Source organism: Triticum aestivum, chromosome 5A (genome assembly GCF_018294505.1).
Source record: "Triticum aestivum cultivar Chinese Spring chromosome 5A, IWGSC CS RefSeq v2.1, whole genome shotgun sequence".
In the NCBI taxonomy this organism is placed as follows: Eukaryota; Viridiplantae; Streptophyta; class Magnoliopsida; order Poales; family Poaceae; genus Triticum; species Triticum aestivum.
Window position 1 is genome coordinate 198,587,924 of NC_057806.1, and position 14,884 is coordinate 198,602,807.

At 45.8% G+C, this 14,884-nt stretch overlaps 2 protein-coding genes across 3 annotated transcripts; one reads left to right on the forward strand and one right to left on the reverse strand.

Annotated features, from left to right (window-relative positions):
• The first annotated feature begins 325 nt into the window (after positions 1–325).
• Positions 326–5,312, forward strand: LOC123102779 (proteasome subunit alpha type-5). Its single transcript, XM_044524204.1, has 9 exons — positions 326–483; positions 621–702; positions 1,216–1,296; positions 2,026–2,139; positions 2,216–2,317; positions 2,402–2,460; positions 4,454–4,556; positions 4,794–4,859; positions 4,951–5,312. Exons 1-9 carry the CDS (start codon positions 470–472, stop codon positions 5,041–5,043), a joined length of 714 nt encoding a protein of 237 aa, XP_044380139.1. The 5' UTR covers positions 326–469; the 3' UTR covers positions 5,044–5,312.
• Positions 5,313–10,271: 4,959 nt separating this feature from the next.
• On the reverse strand, positions 10,272–13,983 carry LOC123102780 (translation initiation factor eIF-2B subunit alpha). 2 transcript variants are annotated; one of them, XM_044524205.1, is made up of 5 exons: positions 13,569–13,982; positions 13,124–13,276; positions 12,902–13,043; positions 11,565–11,806; positions 10,272–10,738 (listed from the first exon to the last, which is right to left on the reverse strand). In XM_044524205.1, the coding sequence occupies exons 1-5, from the start codon at positions 13,911–13,913 to the stop codon at positions 10,532–10,534; spliced, it is 1,089 nt and encodes a 362-aa protein (XP_044380140.1). In that variant the 5' UTR covers positions 13,914–13,982; the 3' UTR covers positions 10,272–10,531. The 2 variants fall into 2 exon arrangements, with proteins under 2 accessions (XP_044380140.1, XP_044380141.1); XM_044524206.1 differs by lacking the exon at positions 13,124–13,276 and having other exon boundaries at positions 13,569–13,983.
• Between the last annotated feature and the right edge of the window lie 901 nt (positions 13,984–14,884).

Below are 14,884 nucleotides of genomic sequence, written 5' to 3' on the forward strand. Positions count from 1 at the left end.
TAATGCGTGGCGCCCAAAAAACGAATTTACAGCGCGCAAGTAGTTTTTTTAGAGCGCTAGAAGACGTTTGCTCAACAAGCGTTGTAAAATATGCTGCGCGCGCGAGTTCAGTGGTCCCAATCAAGTGGTCCCATCTGCAGCAGCCCAGAGTTTGTAGCGCGTGCGACCGGCGTACTAAATATGCTGCGCGCGATGTCTTTTTGATGCGCGCGCTGCATAGTTATAGCGTGCGCCTTTTTTATGCGGCCGTTGAAGATTGTAAATCAGATCCACGCGCGCTAAAAACAGTTTTTTATATTGCGCGTCATTTATATAGCGTTTCCGCTAAAAGCAGTTTTTATACCGCGCGCTAAAAGCAGTGTTTATACTGCGCCTCGCTTATAAAGCAGAACCTCCCCCTCTCCTAGTCTCGTCTCCCACAAGCCGCAAACCCATCTTCCCCTAGCCCAAGCAAACCGCACACGCCACCATGTTCCTCACGAGGTTAGAATTGACCCTTCTCTGTCAAAAATCTTCACAGCCCCGACCCGCTGCTGGATTCCGCGCCCGCGGTGTTGTCACTGCTGTGAATTTTTCATCTTATTTCGGGATAAATTTTGTTGTGGGGTTGTTTCGCGCAGGACGGAGTACGACCGCGGCGTGAACACCTTTTCGCCGGAGGGACGCCTATTCCAGGTCGAGTACGCCATCGAGGCCATCAAGGTCAGTGAGCCGAGCCGATCCCTTCTGAGCCCCCCCCCCCCCCCCCCCCCCCCCCCCCCTCCCGATCTGGGTGTAGATTTGGTGAGGAGGCAGCTGCAGTCTATTGTTAGGAATCGGTCCCGAGGGAGTAGTTGCCCGGGGTTGTTTGTTTCGGAAGATGTATGTTTTAGGCCGCTCGATTCGTGTTGTTAGGACGAACCAATGGCTAGATGCAGCATGGATCGCTGTTTCCTGACATTGTGGATCAGGGCGACAACTTTAGTAGTCTTTAGGGGCTTGCAATGAAGTACTGTAAATTGGACTAGGGTTCCACACTCATTTAAGCTTGGTTATGTCTTCTTGTCGACTCGCAAGTTGAAGTCTATATATTTGTAGGTGATTTCATTGATTATATCGTTGACATTTTCTGGGTCATTGTCGTGATAGTTGTAGCGAGATTAAGCTGGAATCTCACTTTCTAAATTTGTATGTGCATATGAATGATGGTTTTGTTGATGCTCATGCCTTTTGCAGTTGGGATCTACTGCAATCGGGTTGAAGACGAAGGATGGGGTTGTTCTTGCTGTGGAGAAACGTGTGACGTCTCCGTTGCTGGTAACTGCTGTTGGTTGACCCCCCCCCCCCCCCCCCCCCCGCCAAAAGAAATGGTTGTTCACCTGTATCATTGAAGTGTAGCGTACCTTTGGGACTGTTATTTGTTTTTATTTTAGTACTCAATTTCAATGCAATGTTCCTATATTTTTGTATCACTGATACTTGAGTTTTTGGCGTGATGTATGAGTTCTTATCATGCTTAGTTTTGCTTTAGGATAATCCTGCCCCTCTTAGGGATTTTGTTTTGGGGCTTCTTTTTCCTGGTTCCAATGCATCAGTGGATTAAATTGTCTCAATAGTAACAGTACTCAAGTTTCCATGGTACTGTATGACTGTATCTTTTCCAGTTTATGTTCCATATAAATATGTCAGTTTTTTTAATTTGTGATATTCGACTTTCTAGTGTATATAATGAATAATGTAAAAGGCACATAACAAGTCTTAGATTTACGATGATGGAATCTTTCTGCTCAATTGGTTTCCTCATCCTGTGATGCTTCATATATTATGAGTGACTGACATACACAATTTCCTTGAATATATTGCAACTTATGACATTATATCTTGGATATTTGATATAATATTTGGTATTTTTTTTAAACTCTTCCATTTCCATTTTTCAGAAGTATTATGTGTCTTGGTTGCCACAATATTTTTGTACTGATTATATTGCTTCATGTGATGTCCAATTTTGTCAAAAGTAAGATTACCAATTTGCCTTCCATACAGGAACCTAGCAGTGTTGAGAAAATCATGGAAATTGATGAGCATGTAGGCTGTGCCATGAGTGGCCTTATTGCTGATGCAAGAACATTGGTTGAGCATGCTCGAGTGGAGACCCAAGTACTTCTCTTTCTTGTATACTTTATTCACTTTGTTCATTACCTTATCTGTTATCTCACTATATGCTCATAATCAGAACCATAGATTCTCATATGGGGAACCGATGACAGTTGAGTCCACCACACAAGCTATTTGCGATCTAGCTCTTCGCTTTGGAGAAGGTGAAGAAGAGTCTATGGTGAGCATTTTGTGCTATTACAGTGTTACTATCCGAACACAACACTACCACAGGAGTTTCTGATCTACTTATTTCCTTCTGCAGTCACGACCTTTTGGAGTTTCTCTCCTTATTGCTGGTCATGATGAAAATGGGCCGAGCTTGTAAGTGCCAATCATCACAACTGACAAAGACTTTAATTGAATTCAGGAGGCATACTTGCACAGTTGTCTTTGAGTGTGCTTTCAGTTTTGCTTGTTTGTTCTAGTATTATTTGATGTTGTAGCACTGATTACGAGTCGAAGGACTAGTCGAGACTAGTCGATGGACTAGTCCATGAGTCGCAACTGTGGTGTCGACTGTGAATCTCGTGTAGACTAATTCGATGAGTCGAGCGGTCGAGAGACTAGTCTAGACTAGTCCTGCTGTCTGAGTCGCTCGACTCAAATTTGGGAGGGGAAAATTGGAGAGCGAGCTATGAGAACAAGCCGCCTGGACGAGGCCACCGCCAGCACCCACTGACCCGCCGCCAGGACGGCGGATGGCGAAGCAAGGCGCGGCAGCTGGCCGGAGCTCGTGCTCGGGCGGCGGCCATGGCCGTGCCCCGTAGGCGTGTGCGGCCCTGCCACAAAGAGAGGGGGAGAGAGAGAGAGGAGAAGAGGCACGGCGGTGGTCGGCGGGCTCGCCGGCGGCGGTGGCTGGAGGCGCGGGTCGCGCGCGCGTGCTTTTGTGCGTGATGGCGCAGGCGGCGGCGACGGGATCGATCGGGAGCTAGGGTTACATAGGCTGGGATGGGAAGTAGGCTAAGTAGGCTGGCTACTTGGGCCCAAATAGGCCAGCTGGGGGTGGCGTGCTGAGCGGCACTGGGCTAGGCCTGGCGAGCGTTGGCTAGCACTGTTGGTTTTATTGTATATATTGTAATGTGTTGTACAGTTTACTACTCCATACTGCTACTAGGTATTAGTAGTTGACTACTACAGTACTTTGTCGACTAGTCTAGCACTAGTCTAAGACTAGTCCGATTAGTCTATGAGTCTCAACCTCGGAACGATTCAACGACTCGTCGACTCGTAATCCTTGTGTTGTAGTCGTGCTCATTGACTGTTGTAGTCGTGCTCATTGACTTCCTGTGGTGACAAACAAAAAAATTATGTTAGTTGCAATTTGCAACTTATCTTACACAAGAACTTAGAAGTTAGGACATATTGCTATCCTGTCACAGTTTCTCTTATGTTATCGATTCTTTGCTTGCATAAGCCTTAGTATGTCATCTACCCTTGGGCCTTGATTCTGGCCGTTTGAACCTTCTGTGCGGTGAATTCACAAATGGATACCAAGACTTTTGAGACGTTGGTTGTTCACTCCTTACTATTTTTTGAGTCCTAGGCATCCTTATATAGGGGATGTTAGCTTCTTACATGTCTTAACAGTTTCCTAACTGGAAACATTTAGCTTGCTAATTCTTCTGGACTATATTTCCCAACCAACTCCTGATTCAATTTTTACGGGCTCCTTGCTGCCCCATAAGATTGGAGTTGACAATAAACAGTTGGACTCATGCACCTATAGTATAGTGCCACCACACTCTTATGTGTTGTGCTGCATATGCTGCAAGGGCCAGCTGTGCACAATATTCTGACTGATAACCAATAGCTTCCATGATGACCATTCCTCCTTGAGGAAAATCTTTCATAATCTTCTCATAGTTATTATGGTTAAGATATGGCATCATATTTAACCAACAACAAAATATTACATATTGCTTAATATAGTTGGGATTTGCTGCGTCCACCAGGTTAATTTGATGTGTGAGCTTATGCCCAGCCACAGCCAATGCTCTAAAATTTTATATTTTGGGTAGGATATCTTCTCGGAAAGTTACAAGTATTGCTACCTCTTAAACATTGTTGAATAGCAAACGGCAGAATGGTCCCTTGGCTATAAGTTTGTCTTGTTCGCATCGTCGTCACATTGCTGTGTTGCATGTGGCAACGATTTTCTACACCCCTCACTCCTTACTAAAAATAAAATAAAGTAGCTTGTTCTACTAGCCTAGAATTGTTTCTTTTTAGAAGGCAAATTAGGAGTGCCTAGACGGTGTAAAAGAATGATCTATATAGATTTGTTGAAGTTCTCTGTCTGCATTTTGTGTCGCAGGTACTACACTGACCCATCTGGAACCTTTTGGCAGTGCAATGCCAAGGCAATAGGGTCAGGCTCTGAGGGTGCCGATAGTTCCTTGCAGGAGCAGTTCAACAAGGTAACACAACAAGATCAAATAGCTCTGAACTGTATGATAACTTGAACACGATTTGCATATATGCAAAGGAAGCTGTAATGCTAACCTTGATTGATCATAGCTAGGAGACCATAATGCTGAAAGTGATGTGTTTCTAATATTGTGTGAAGAAAACCATGACGTGGCCACACCACTCTCTGCTGTATGTCGATACTTGCACCATGTTTCTGAAAGCTGATGATTGAGTTTCTTCTGCAGGAGCTGACCCTTCAGGAGGCTGAAACCATTGCTCTATCTATCCTGAAACAGGTTATGGAAGAAAAGGTAAAGGCGTCTCAGTCCAGTCTCATGTTTGTGATTGCAGTCACTAAGAACCCCCACCAAGTGTCTCGAGTTAAATTGCTATTTGGAACAGGTGACTCCAAATAATGTCGACATCGCCAGGGTCGCGCCGAACTACCACCTTTACACCCCTGCAGAGGTTGAAGCAGTCATAGCACGATTGTGAAACGCAGAAATCTTTGTCGAATGTCAACCAGGATTCGTATGTTCCTTGTGCTGTGTGTCTGACATCCAGATGCCTTCAAATTAGCAGAAGCACAATTGCTCTATGATATGGACACTGATGTTTGCCTCTTTTCATTTGATTATCTTGTGTTAACAAGGTGTAGAGGCCTAGCTGTTGTTGCCTTGTCACTTGCCGGTAAGGAGATTGTACTACACCCTTTTGTTTGATATACGAAGGATTTGTGGCAATAGCATGCAGTATTTCAGCAACAACTGTCGTTTGCACTGTATGTTTTGGATTGTTGAACATAGCGATTTTTCTTCACTTCTTCTTAGACTGGACTACTTAAAGACCGCTAGGTTTCACTTCAGAAACTTTTTATTCGGCTAGGAAGTTGTTCTTTCGCTGCTGATGAGACTGCTTTTAACCTATATAAACGTGCCACGCAATAACAGTTGTGCCTGAAACTTTAAATAACACAATATCATTTCATTTTTGTTCTCTTCACATCGTGGATTATATCGTCACACTTTTTACGTTCTTAAAAAATATCTGAGACAAACTTTCAACAACAAAAGTATAGACTACTGTTTAGTTTAGGTTAGAGCAACTTCAATGAGGCGACCCATTTCATCCGTGGCCGTCCGTTTGGGTTGGCGCGGACAAAAAAGCTGGCCCAACACGTCGACCCAAACGGCTTTTGTCCGCCTGCCGACCCATTCACGTCGACCCAAACGGCTTTTGTCTGCCTGCCGACCCATTCCTGGCCCATTTTTTAGGCTGATTTGCGTCGGCACGGACACAAGACGGACGCGCGCGTTCGCCCTCTTTCCTCACCGGGCCCGTTGGTCGGTGGTACATTGGATTCACACACTCGCCCGCCTGCTACGTCGCCGATGCCGCTGGCCATTTTTTCAGATTAAAATGGATACATAGATAGTTCTAGTCTACATAGATAAAAGAAAAAGACCACTACTCGTCGTTTTCTGACTCCGACTCGGTAATGTCCTCCTCCGACGTTTGAAGGTAGGCGTCAGCAAGCTGCTAGTCTTCAAAGTCCCAACCCGACGTTTTTTGTAGCTTCAGTTTTAATTGAGCTGCCTGCTTCCCCGAACGCTTGTCCTCCCGATAGGCGGCTCGCTCCCTCCTCCTCGCGTCCCTCTCCGATCTCGATTGCTTATAGAACTGGCGCTCGTCGACGATGTCCTGCGGGAAGCCTCCTCGCCACAGCACCAAGGCTTCCACGTCCTTCTCTGCGATGGCGAGACGACGCTGCCGCCTCCGATGGACACGACGATCCTCGTCGGTGAAAAGCCGCGGGAGAGGCGTCAGATCCTGCGCCCCTGGCTCGACACGTTGGGAAAATTCATATCCCGACGAGCCCTAAGGAGGCGCCACGCCGCCGCGTCGTGCGCGCGGGCCGCCTCCTCTGCGGTGTCGAAGGTGCCAAGGACGAGACGTTTCTCGTGAAATCAGATCTCGGCAGAGAAGGCGCCGGAGCGGCACTCGCAGACTCCGCGAAAATCCGAAGCGCGTAGGCGGCGGATCGACATGGTGGCGCAGAGGCGGCGAGAGTGGGCAGCCGACCGAGTGTGGAGGGAGCGCCTTCTTTTATAGCGAGCGCCGGCCGCGGCGCGCGCGCGAACCTTTCCCGCGCGCTGGAGCGCCAAAACCAGCGCGCGCGAACCTTTCCCGCGTGCTGGAGCGTCAAAATCAAGGCGACAACACGATGTTAAACACGCGCGATCGTGAAAATAGGTCGACCCGTTGAACGCACTGCCGACCCAAAATTAAAAAAGGGCGGACGGTAGGCGAGCGGCCGACCCAAACGGACAAAAAGCGGACAAAAACATCGTCCGTTTGGGTCGGGCCGTTGGAGTTGCTCTTAGGGTTTGTTAGTACTTGCAGGGTCGTTGCTTGGGCGGATGGTGTCCCTCTTGATGAGAGGCAACAAAAGCTCTTTTTACGTGTTTGTAATCATTTGATTAAGTCTTAAATGAGCCCTCTCTAAAGTCTGAGTCAAATGAGCGCATTTTTATTCATCATCTCCGGGCTATATATCCTCGTCGAACTCTGGTCATTGAATAAAATTAGGCGGCTGCTACGAATCTTCCGGCTGATTTCCTAAAGAAATCAGCCGGGTCGCCAGCCGTCTGATCTACTTATCTCAGCCCTTCAAAAAAGGCAATGCACGACACGCCATGCTCCTCCCACACCGCATCAGCCACCCCTGCCTCGATTCCCGTCCAGCCGTAGCAAGGCAGCAACGTGTTGCCGTTGCAAGGCATCACGGTTGCCGCCGGCAAGCACTGCCTCGCAAGACCTGAGCCACCACCGGCCGCTGCATCACAGCTCCGAGAGCCACCGCCGAGAGCTTCACTGTAGCACTAACATCGAGCCTTGCGTCGCAGCTCCAAGGCTCGTCAAGCGCTGCAACGCAGCACCGGGAGCCACCAATGAGGGCTCCATTGAAGCGCCTTGCAACGGTTGCCGCCGACAAGCACTGCCTCGCAAGACCTGAGCCACCACCGGCCGCTGCATCACAGCTTCGAGAACCGCTGTCGAGAGCTTCACTGTAGCACTAACATTGAGCCTTGCGTCGCAGCTCCGAGGCTCGTCAAGCGCTGCAACGCAGCACCGAGAGCCACCAGTGAGAGCTCCATTGGAGCGCTGAACGATGCACTGCAACTTCGAGCCCGTCGGCGAGCCTTGTAAGTAGCACCGGTCACCGCCGGCGAGAGCTCCATTGGAGCACCGAGCGCTGCAATTTAGCTTCGGAAGCCGCCGACAAGTTCCATTGGAACACCGAGCACTGCACTGCAGCGTCGACAGCCGCCGGCGAGCGCTGCAAGGCAGCACTAGAGGCCGCTGACGAAAGCTTCACTGCAGCACCGCCGGCGGCGAGCTCCACGGGGTCGCGGCTGCTTGTGCTGCACTGCAGCTCCGCTGTCGTGGTGAGATCCACAGGGACGCAGCTCACCCCGGCGAACGCCCACCTCCGGCCTCCCCATGTTGCTTTGCAAACCGGCGACGAGCAGCGTAGCCTCCGGCCACCTCCTTCATGCTGCGTTGCAGCACCGCGACGAGTAGCAGTGCGGCGAATGTTTCCCCCGCCTCCGGCAACCCCCTGCATGCTGTGTATGCCGCCCCCGCTTCAGCAATGGTGCTGCTGCTGTTGCTACTGCGACAGTAGGGGTGCAGCAGCACAGCGATGGCGCGCTATGGTGGTCAGCGTCGCCCCTTCCTGTTCACAGCAATGGGTGGTGTTCCCTATGGCGAGGATTCGGTAGCTGGTGCCTGGTGGCGTGTAATCGCGTCCCCATGGAGCCCTCTCCTCTCGAACTACACGACCGAGAGATCGGGGGAGGGGAGGAAGAGATGAAGACGAAGGGGAAGAAAGGTGTGAAGGAGACGATCTATTCGAAGAGATAAGGCTGGAGCAGGGGAATCGGTCATCGGTGGACGGCCCGGATGGGCACGTGTCACGCAGCGGACGCGGTTTGCGTTTCGTTGTTATCAGCCGGTTTAAAACAATCGTTTCTCATAAAATTAACCTTAATGAACAACTAATGATTTCTCTTGTTTTAGCCACCTTTTTCTCATTAATAACAAAACTATTTATTCTGATATAAAAAATATTAATTCCAATGGCTTTTTCTATAGTAACCTTCCCAACCATGATTTTTTATTCCACTTTAATTCTATACGAAATAACAAATTAATTCTAATAATACTAAAAAATAGCGGGTTCCATTGTTTCTATGGTTCTCTTTTAAACAGCAAGGCCCTCTCTACACTGGAGCCCTTTCTTTCATTGAAAGGTATTGCAAACGACGGAACTCCGACATAAATTCATGTCTTCTCTTTGGAGCGATGAGGTTAGGGTTTCTCATCATACGTGCATGATGGTGAGATTTGGTGTTAGACACTTCAACTATTTGCAATTCGCGATTTAATCAGAAACACGCCACTTCTAGTGTAAGACCAACGAAGACCTTTATAATAGCAAGTTGGCTACTTCTACAACTTAAATGAAAACCAAGTCTTTCGTGGTTCAAACAGACTCTCGTCTCAACATCATTTGTCAGGATTTTTGGTGATAGGTTCTTTGGCTTGGATAGTTTGTTCTCCTTCTTAATCTTTCTATCCAGAATTCAGTTAATGATGAGATTTAGTATCCTTTCTTGCATTTTCATAACTCATGAAATGCCGAGAGGCACGAATTCCCCAAATTTGCGATGACGACTGTGGCCTAGAGTGTTGGTCCTTAGGGGCACGTGGACGAAGACTTTCCTACTGTCATCGATAAGGCCAGGCCTGCTATGGTATGGAAGCGGTGACAGCAGCCCGTCAATGGCCCGTTGTGGCGACGATACTAGTCGTTCGGTGATATATAAATCTCAATTTGATTTTCATTGTGTTTGTGATATTTTATACTTTCAGTGAACCATTAACAAAAGACCTCGTTGGCGTGTCTTAGGTATTGCGCTTCCGGCGAGGCTCCTTCATAAATCCTAAACCACACACGTCCGAGAAGGGCCCCGTAAGGGCGCATGGCAGCTATGGGCTGCCGTACGAAAAACAATGGGGAACAAATAACAAGAAAACTAGGGTAGGTCGACCGCAGTTGAACATAAAGAACAATGAAGAACGAGTAAAGAAAAGTAGGGTAAAAAAGGAAAAGTAAAAAATAAAAGTGATAGATTGCTTTGTAGTTCGTGTGCTGCTACCTTTTGGTCCATATTGAATATCCAAAACATTTTATAATTCAGAACAGACATGATATTATTGTATGCTCCATACCCTATGTCACCATCCAAATCCCTAGGATAGTTGGTATCAACCGCCAGTTTGCCATATTGTTTAGGTCACCTTTGGTTTGTAGGAATCTTATAGAAATTTCATAGAATAGAATTTTCAAAGGAAAAATTCCTATGAAGCCCTTTGGTTTGTAGGAATAGATTATATTTCTATGTAGGATAGGAACCAATACTTCACATTTCAAAAGGAAAAAAATATTAACCTAGACTCAATGGAAGAATTCCTATCTTATGCATCAAATGAAATATCTCTATAGGAATTGAGATGCATGTCATATGAAATTCCTATCCTATGAACCAAAGAAGGCCTTAGCACTGCAAGACGGTACCATTCAATTCTATCATTAGCAATCGATCCAACGGCAGAAGGTACAATACCAAAGACGAAGTATTCTGTAAATGCACAAATGCCACAAGGAAAGTCAAACTTTGCACTCATTCGAATCCAGTAGAGTGAACACTGCAAATTTGCACGATGTCACTTGAGACCAAAATTATTGCTTGACTCCAGAACAACGGTCGGGTAAAAATGGATCATCCTCTCACCTAAGGTTTTAGAGAATTCTTCTAGACATTTCAGCAGCGGGGGAAAAGATAACATATAGTGAGAGACAGGGAAAACCTCAATTCAACTACAGTACATTACATCTGATCTGGAGAAGCAGTGATCATAGGTACAGTTGGATGAGCTCATCGCTCACAACGGATGGTGTCAGAACACCAAGATCAGTCAAAAGAAGTGTGAGGTACTGGGGAGGAGTATAGTCTCTTGCCGATGTCTCAACTTCCACACCAGCAGGTATCGGAACTCCAAAATCTATCGGTCGATGAGCTGGTGTCATGTCCTTCTGGTCCAGGGGATATAGACGAGCAAACTACAAGAGTATCAAATATACAGGGCTATGTTATCAAACACACTGACACTTCCATCAAGCGATCATCATGCTATAGACAAAAACAGTCATGGATAGTTATATAATACTACCTCCGTTCACAAATAAGTGACGTGGTACGTCTTATTTATGAACGGAGGGAGTAGGATGCAAGTAAGATAAACCATCATTTAATACACTTGTCTACAATCTAGAACTAATTTACTATGTAATCATCAATTGAACTTAAGTTGCGACAGTTTAAGTAGAATAAACTTTCGTGAATACCTACTGCGAGATATAAGAAATCCTGAAATAAGAAATGCAGTAAAGTGATGAATGATTTGTGCAAGTAGTTTCTTGCAAGTTATGACGTGTAGATCTCTGGAGTGCAGAATACTAAGACAAAGTTCCTTAAAATGTACAGGACATATGGCGGATAACAGTGGAAGTTTGAAATGATACTTCCATGTCAAATTGCTCTCACATTATGGATGACTGATCAGCTTAAGGATCCATGAAAACTATCTCTAAAAACAATAAAGAAAACGGCAACACCCTAACAAGTCTGAGTCTCCATGTCAAATAGAGGTCCTTACTACAATGTAAAGAAATATAAGAGCATTTAGATCACTACTTTAGTGATCTAAACGCTCTTATATTTCTTTACGAGGGAGTATATTCTTAAATATACAACAATTTTTACTCGCTGTTCTTAAATATTCAACAGTTATGTTTCATTTATTCCTATTACAGAAAGTAACATGAGAATAGTTTGCAGAGCAACTAGTGAAACAATTTTTAAATAGCCTATCATAGCAGGCAGTACCTTATAACTTTCAGCGGCCACGTATAGAGGTTTATTCATGCTATGAGCTACAAGAGCTATCTGGTAAGTCCCCATCATATTAATAATTCCTCCACTTTCAACAACCCCATCAGCACCAACAAATACCATGTCAACTTCATCCATGGAGTAAGCAACAGCTGAATCAATTAGCACCTTAACAGGAATACCTAATGCTGCAAGTTCATTTGACATTCGTAGGCCAGTTCTGTCTGGTCTGCCCTCTGCAGGTAAATAAACATAACAGACAAACATGAGAAATTGCACTTAACAGACAAGTTGCCACATTGATTATCGTGATTACTAGCCATGAGGTAGGCTAACAACAAAACATTAGAACTGCAACTCTCAGATGATGTAGTGTTAGCACTTAGAGCATACATCCACTCAATATGTACCCATTCAACACGACATCTAACCGCTGAGATTAAAAAAAGGTAAGACATGACTAAAGAACTACTGTATACTAGCATTGCACGTCTGAACGTTACGAAATGATTTTGGTAAAAGTAGATAAACAGTAGATTGCCTTGTGAAATTATTCAACATGGAGGAAACGCAGAAATGAAATAATAGAAAAGCGTAAACCCCATTGATTGTTGTTTGTGAAAAAACAAAGAGTATGGAACCGGTGGGGATTTTTTTTGGCGAACTATAACTGGTGGGATCCACACTAACTAATCTAACTGTTTACTTTAGCTTCCTTCTCTCCCCGTTCCGGCGTTTCCCTTCTAGACTATCTCAAACCCGCTAAGCACGTCCTCTGCTAGCGCTGCAAGCTGGCTTGGGAATCGTGGACCTTTTTATGACAAGGGTGATGTGATGGTTCTAGAAAAGCATGGAAGCAACTGCTGGCTACTGTTCATGTGAATCCTGCTGCTTTCAACTGTTGGATTTAAGATACCAATGATTAGGGTTGATGCTCTAGATTCATTCAAAACTGCTACACTATATAATGGTATAGAAAATAGAATTTCAGTCGAAACACATTAGGGTGCAGTTTCATGCATGAATATGATCTCTAGCCCTCACTACGGTCTACTTTTCGTACACGAAAAAGGTGTTGAGATCAGTCACAACCCTCATTGCGGTCTACTATTTGTACACGAAAAAGGTGTTCAGATCACTCCCAACCCTCACACGCCGTCTACTTTTCGTACATGAAGAAGATGTTGAGATCACCTCAACCCTCACCGCCTTCTGCATGAATACGATCTCCCAAGCCCTCACAGTAAAATATCACAATGATGACCCTGAATGGAGAATACACTGCAAGCGTGTTGAGACCACTGAATAGAAAAAGGACTAGATCAAAATACCTGTGCATAATACACGGAAGAGTTTGCGATTTGAGGCAGCTAGCTTCAGGATTTCCAACACCACTCTGGAATAACCATGTACCAGCATAGTGCACCCATCTGAGATGAAATCTTGGCTGAGCATTGCAATTGTCTTACGGGCCTACACAAATATTCTTCTACCAAATTAGTTCAAAGCATAAACCATCTTACAAGAACAGTGGATAGTAAATTACAGGTAACCTTTAATGATATCTCTCCAAACTTTTCCCCTCGCTCAATTAGGCGTGATTTTGCTGCATCAAATTTCTCATGCTCCAAATGTGATGTTCTTGTTACAAAGCGCATGAACAAATCACAAGCAGCAGACAGAGAAATGGAAGTAGCATCCCAGGACTGAAATATAGACATGTTTTCAGTGTGAATTCAAGTAGTCAGCACCGCATGAGGGCTTCCATAACGAAATGTTCAAAGACTATAAGCAGCTTAATCACTTCATCATTAGACAACATCTACTTGTGAACATAATTCAAACCCTAAGGACTAGAGAGAACATGATGGGTGGAGTTTTGTACATGCCACTACAAGCATACCAAACAGATTTTATGCCATTGCAGAAGGGCCTTTATTTCCAACACCACAGAAAACATCGGAGATAGAGAAAAAAGGCAAAGTGGGTTTTAGGGACCTTCAGTTTGTCGGAAGCCTTCTTGAGCTCGATCTCGAGCTCCATCATGGTGGTGGCCCTGCTGGAGCGGATGACGGCGGCGAGCGCCATGATGGCGGCAACCGCCTCGGCGGCCTCCGGCTTGCGGCGCCAGAAGTTGAACTCCTCGATGACGCCGCCGCCGTTGCTCCCGGGGGAGGGGGGTGGGGCGGCGTCGGCGTCGGCGTGCGCATCGGGGAGAGAGGCGGCAGCGGCGGCGTGGTCGAGCCAGTCGCTGGATACGACGGCATGGTGCTCCGCCCGCGTCTGGTAGTAGGCGGAGATGGGGGGTTCGGGGTTAGGGTTTTGGGCGGCGTCGAGCTCCATGGGAAGGAGGGGGCAGGGCAGAGGGGAATCACACTGGTCAGGGAGAAGTGTGTAGGGCGTGGAAAGAGAAAAATTCACTGAAGGTCCTCCTACTCGTCGCGTTGGCCAATTTAATCCTCCGACTTACAAATATCAGAAATAGTAGTAAGATGCCCGTGCGTTGCACGGCTAACCAAAATGCATTGATCTAGAGTACTTTATTTCACAACTTATGTGATGGTCATTTCATGTGTAACAAATATCAATATGTTTCTGTGGATATATTCATTCTGCTTTTGAGCTCACAAGCATCCGGATGAAGAGTAAATGCAGACAGAATAGCAAACATAACAAACCTATTCTTGCAAACAAACACGTTCCAGTGTTCAAGCTGCATGCAAAACTTCATGAAGAAAAACACTTGTGGTGCTTTGCCAAAAAAAAGCTTTAAAAATAGTTTTTTAACGATTTGTTTATTTTTCTAGTCCAACATTAATGTTATTTTTTCATGAAATGTTGCACAAATAGTTCTACAAGTTTGTTTCCAAAAGATTTCTTTAAATTTTATTGATATTATTTGAGCTGAAGAGCCAAGTTCATGTCCCATCTTCCTTTTGGCATTTCTTATGCAACAATCAAGTAAAAAAATAGGACGAACCTATAATTAGATCCTTGCCGTGCCGAGCTGAGTCGGGCCGAGCAACTACAGAATAGGCATTTCTTCCATATGTTACCATTACATATCTGCAACTGCAGAAGAAGATTTTCTTCTTCATCAATAACCATACATTGGTCCTTGTCAGATCAGAAGGCGAAGAGCAGTGCATCTCACCTCCCCACACTCTGTTCCATCTATGAGAGTGTGATCAACATGGATTGCGTTGCCGGAAAGGGGAAAATAATAGTAGGTGGTGGCTGCGCCGCCGAGGATGAACAGGGCGTAGCCACCAACGTACTTGTGCGTACTTGTGGGGGTTGGTGTTGGAGGAGAC

Coding starts and splice junctions, on each gene's coding strand:
- LOC123102779 (XM_044524204.1), top strand. Junction 2,318..2,401: donor AAGGTGAAGAAGAGTCTATG/GTGAGCATTTTG, acceptor TTCCTTCTGCAG/TCACGACCTTTTGGAGTTTC. Junction 2,461..4,453: donor GATGAAAATGGGCCGAGCTT/GTAAGTGCCAAT, acceptor TTTGTGTCGCAG/GTACTACACTGACCCATCTG.
- LOC123102780 (XM_044524205.1), bottom strand. CDS start 13,913: ATGGAGCTCGACGCCGCCCAAAACCCTAACCCCGAACCCCCCATCTCC. Junction 13,044..13,123: donor TTGGAGAGATATCATTAAAG/GTTACCTGTAAT, acceptor ATATTTGTGTAG/GCCCGTAAGACAATTGCAAT. Junction 11,807..12,901: donor CTTCCGTGTATTATGCACAG/GTATTTTGATCT, acceptor ATTTACCTGCAG/AGGGCAGACCAGACAGAACT.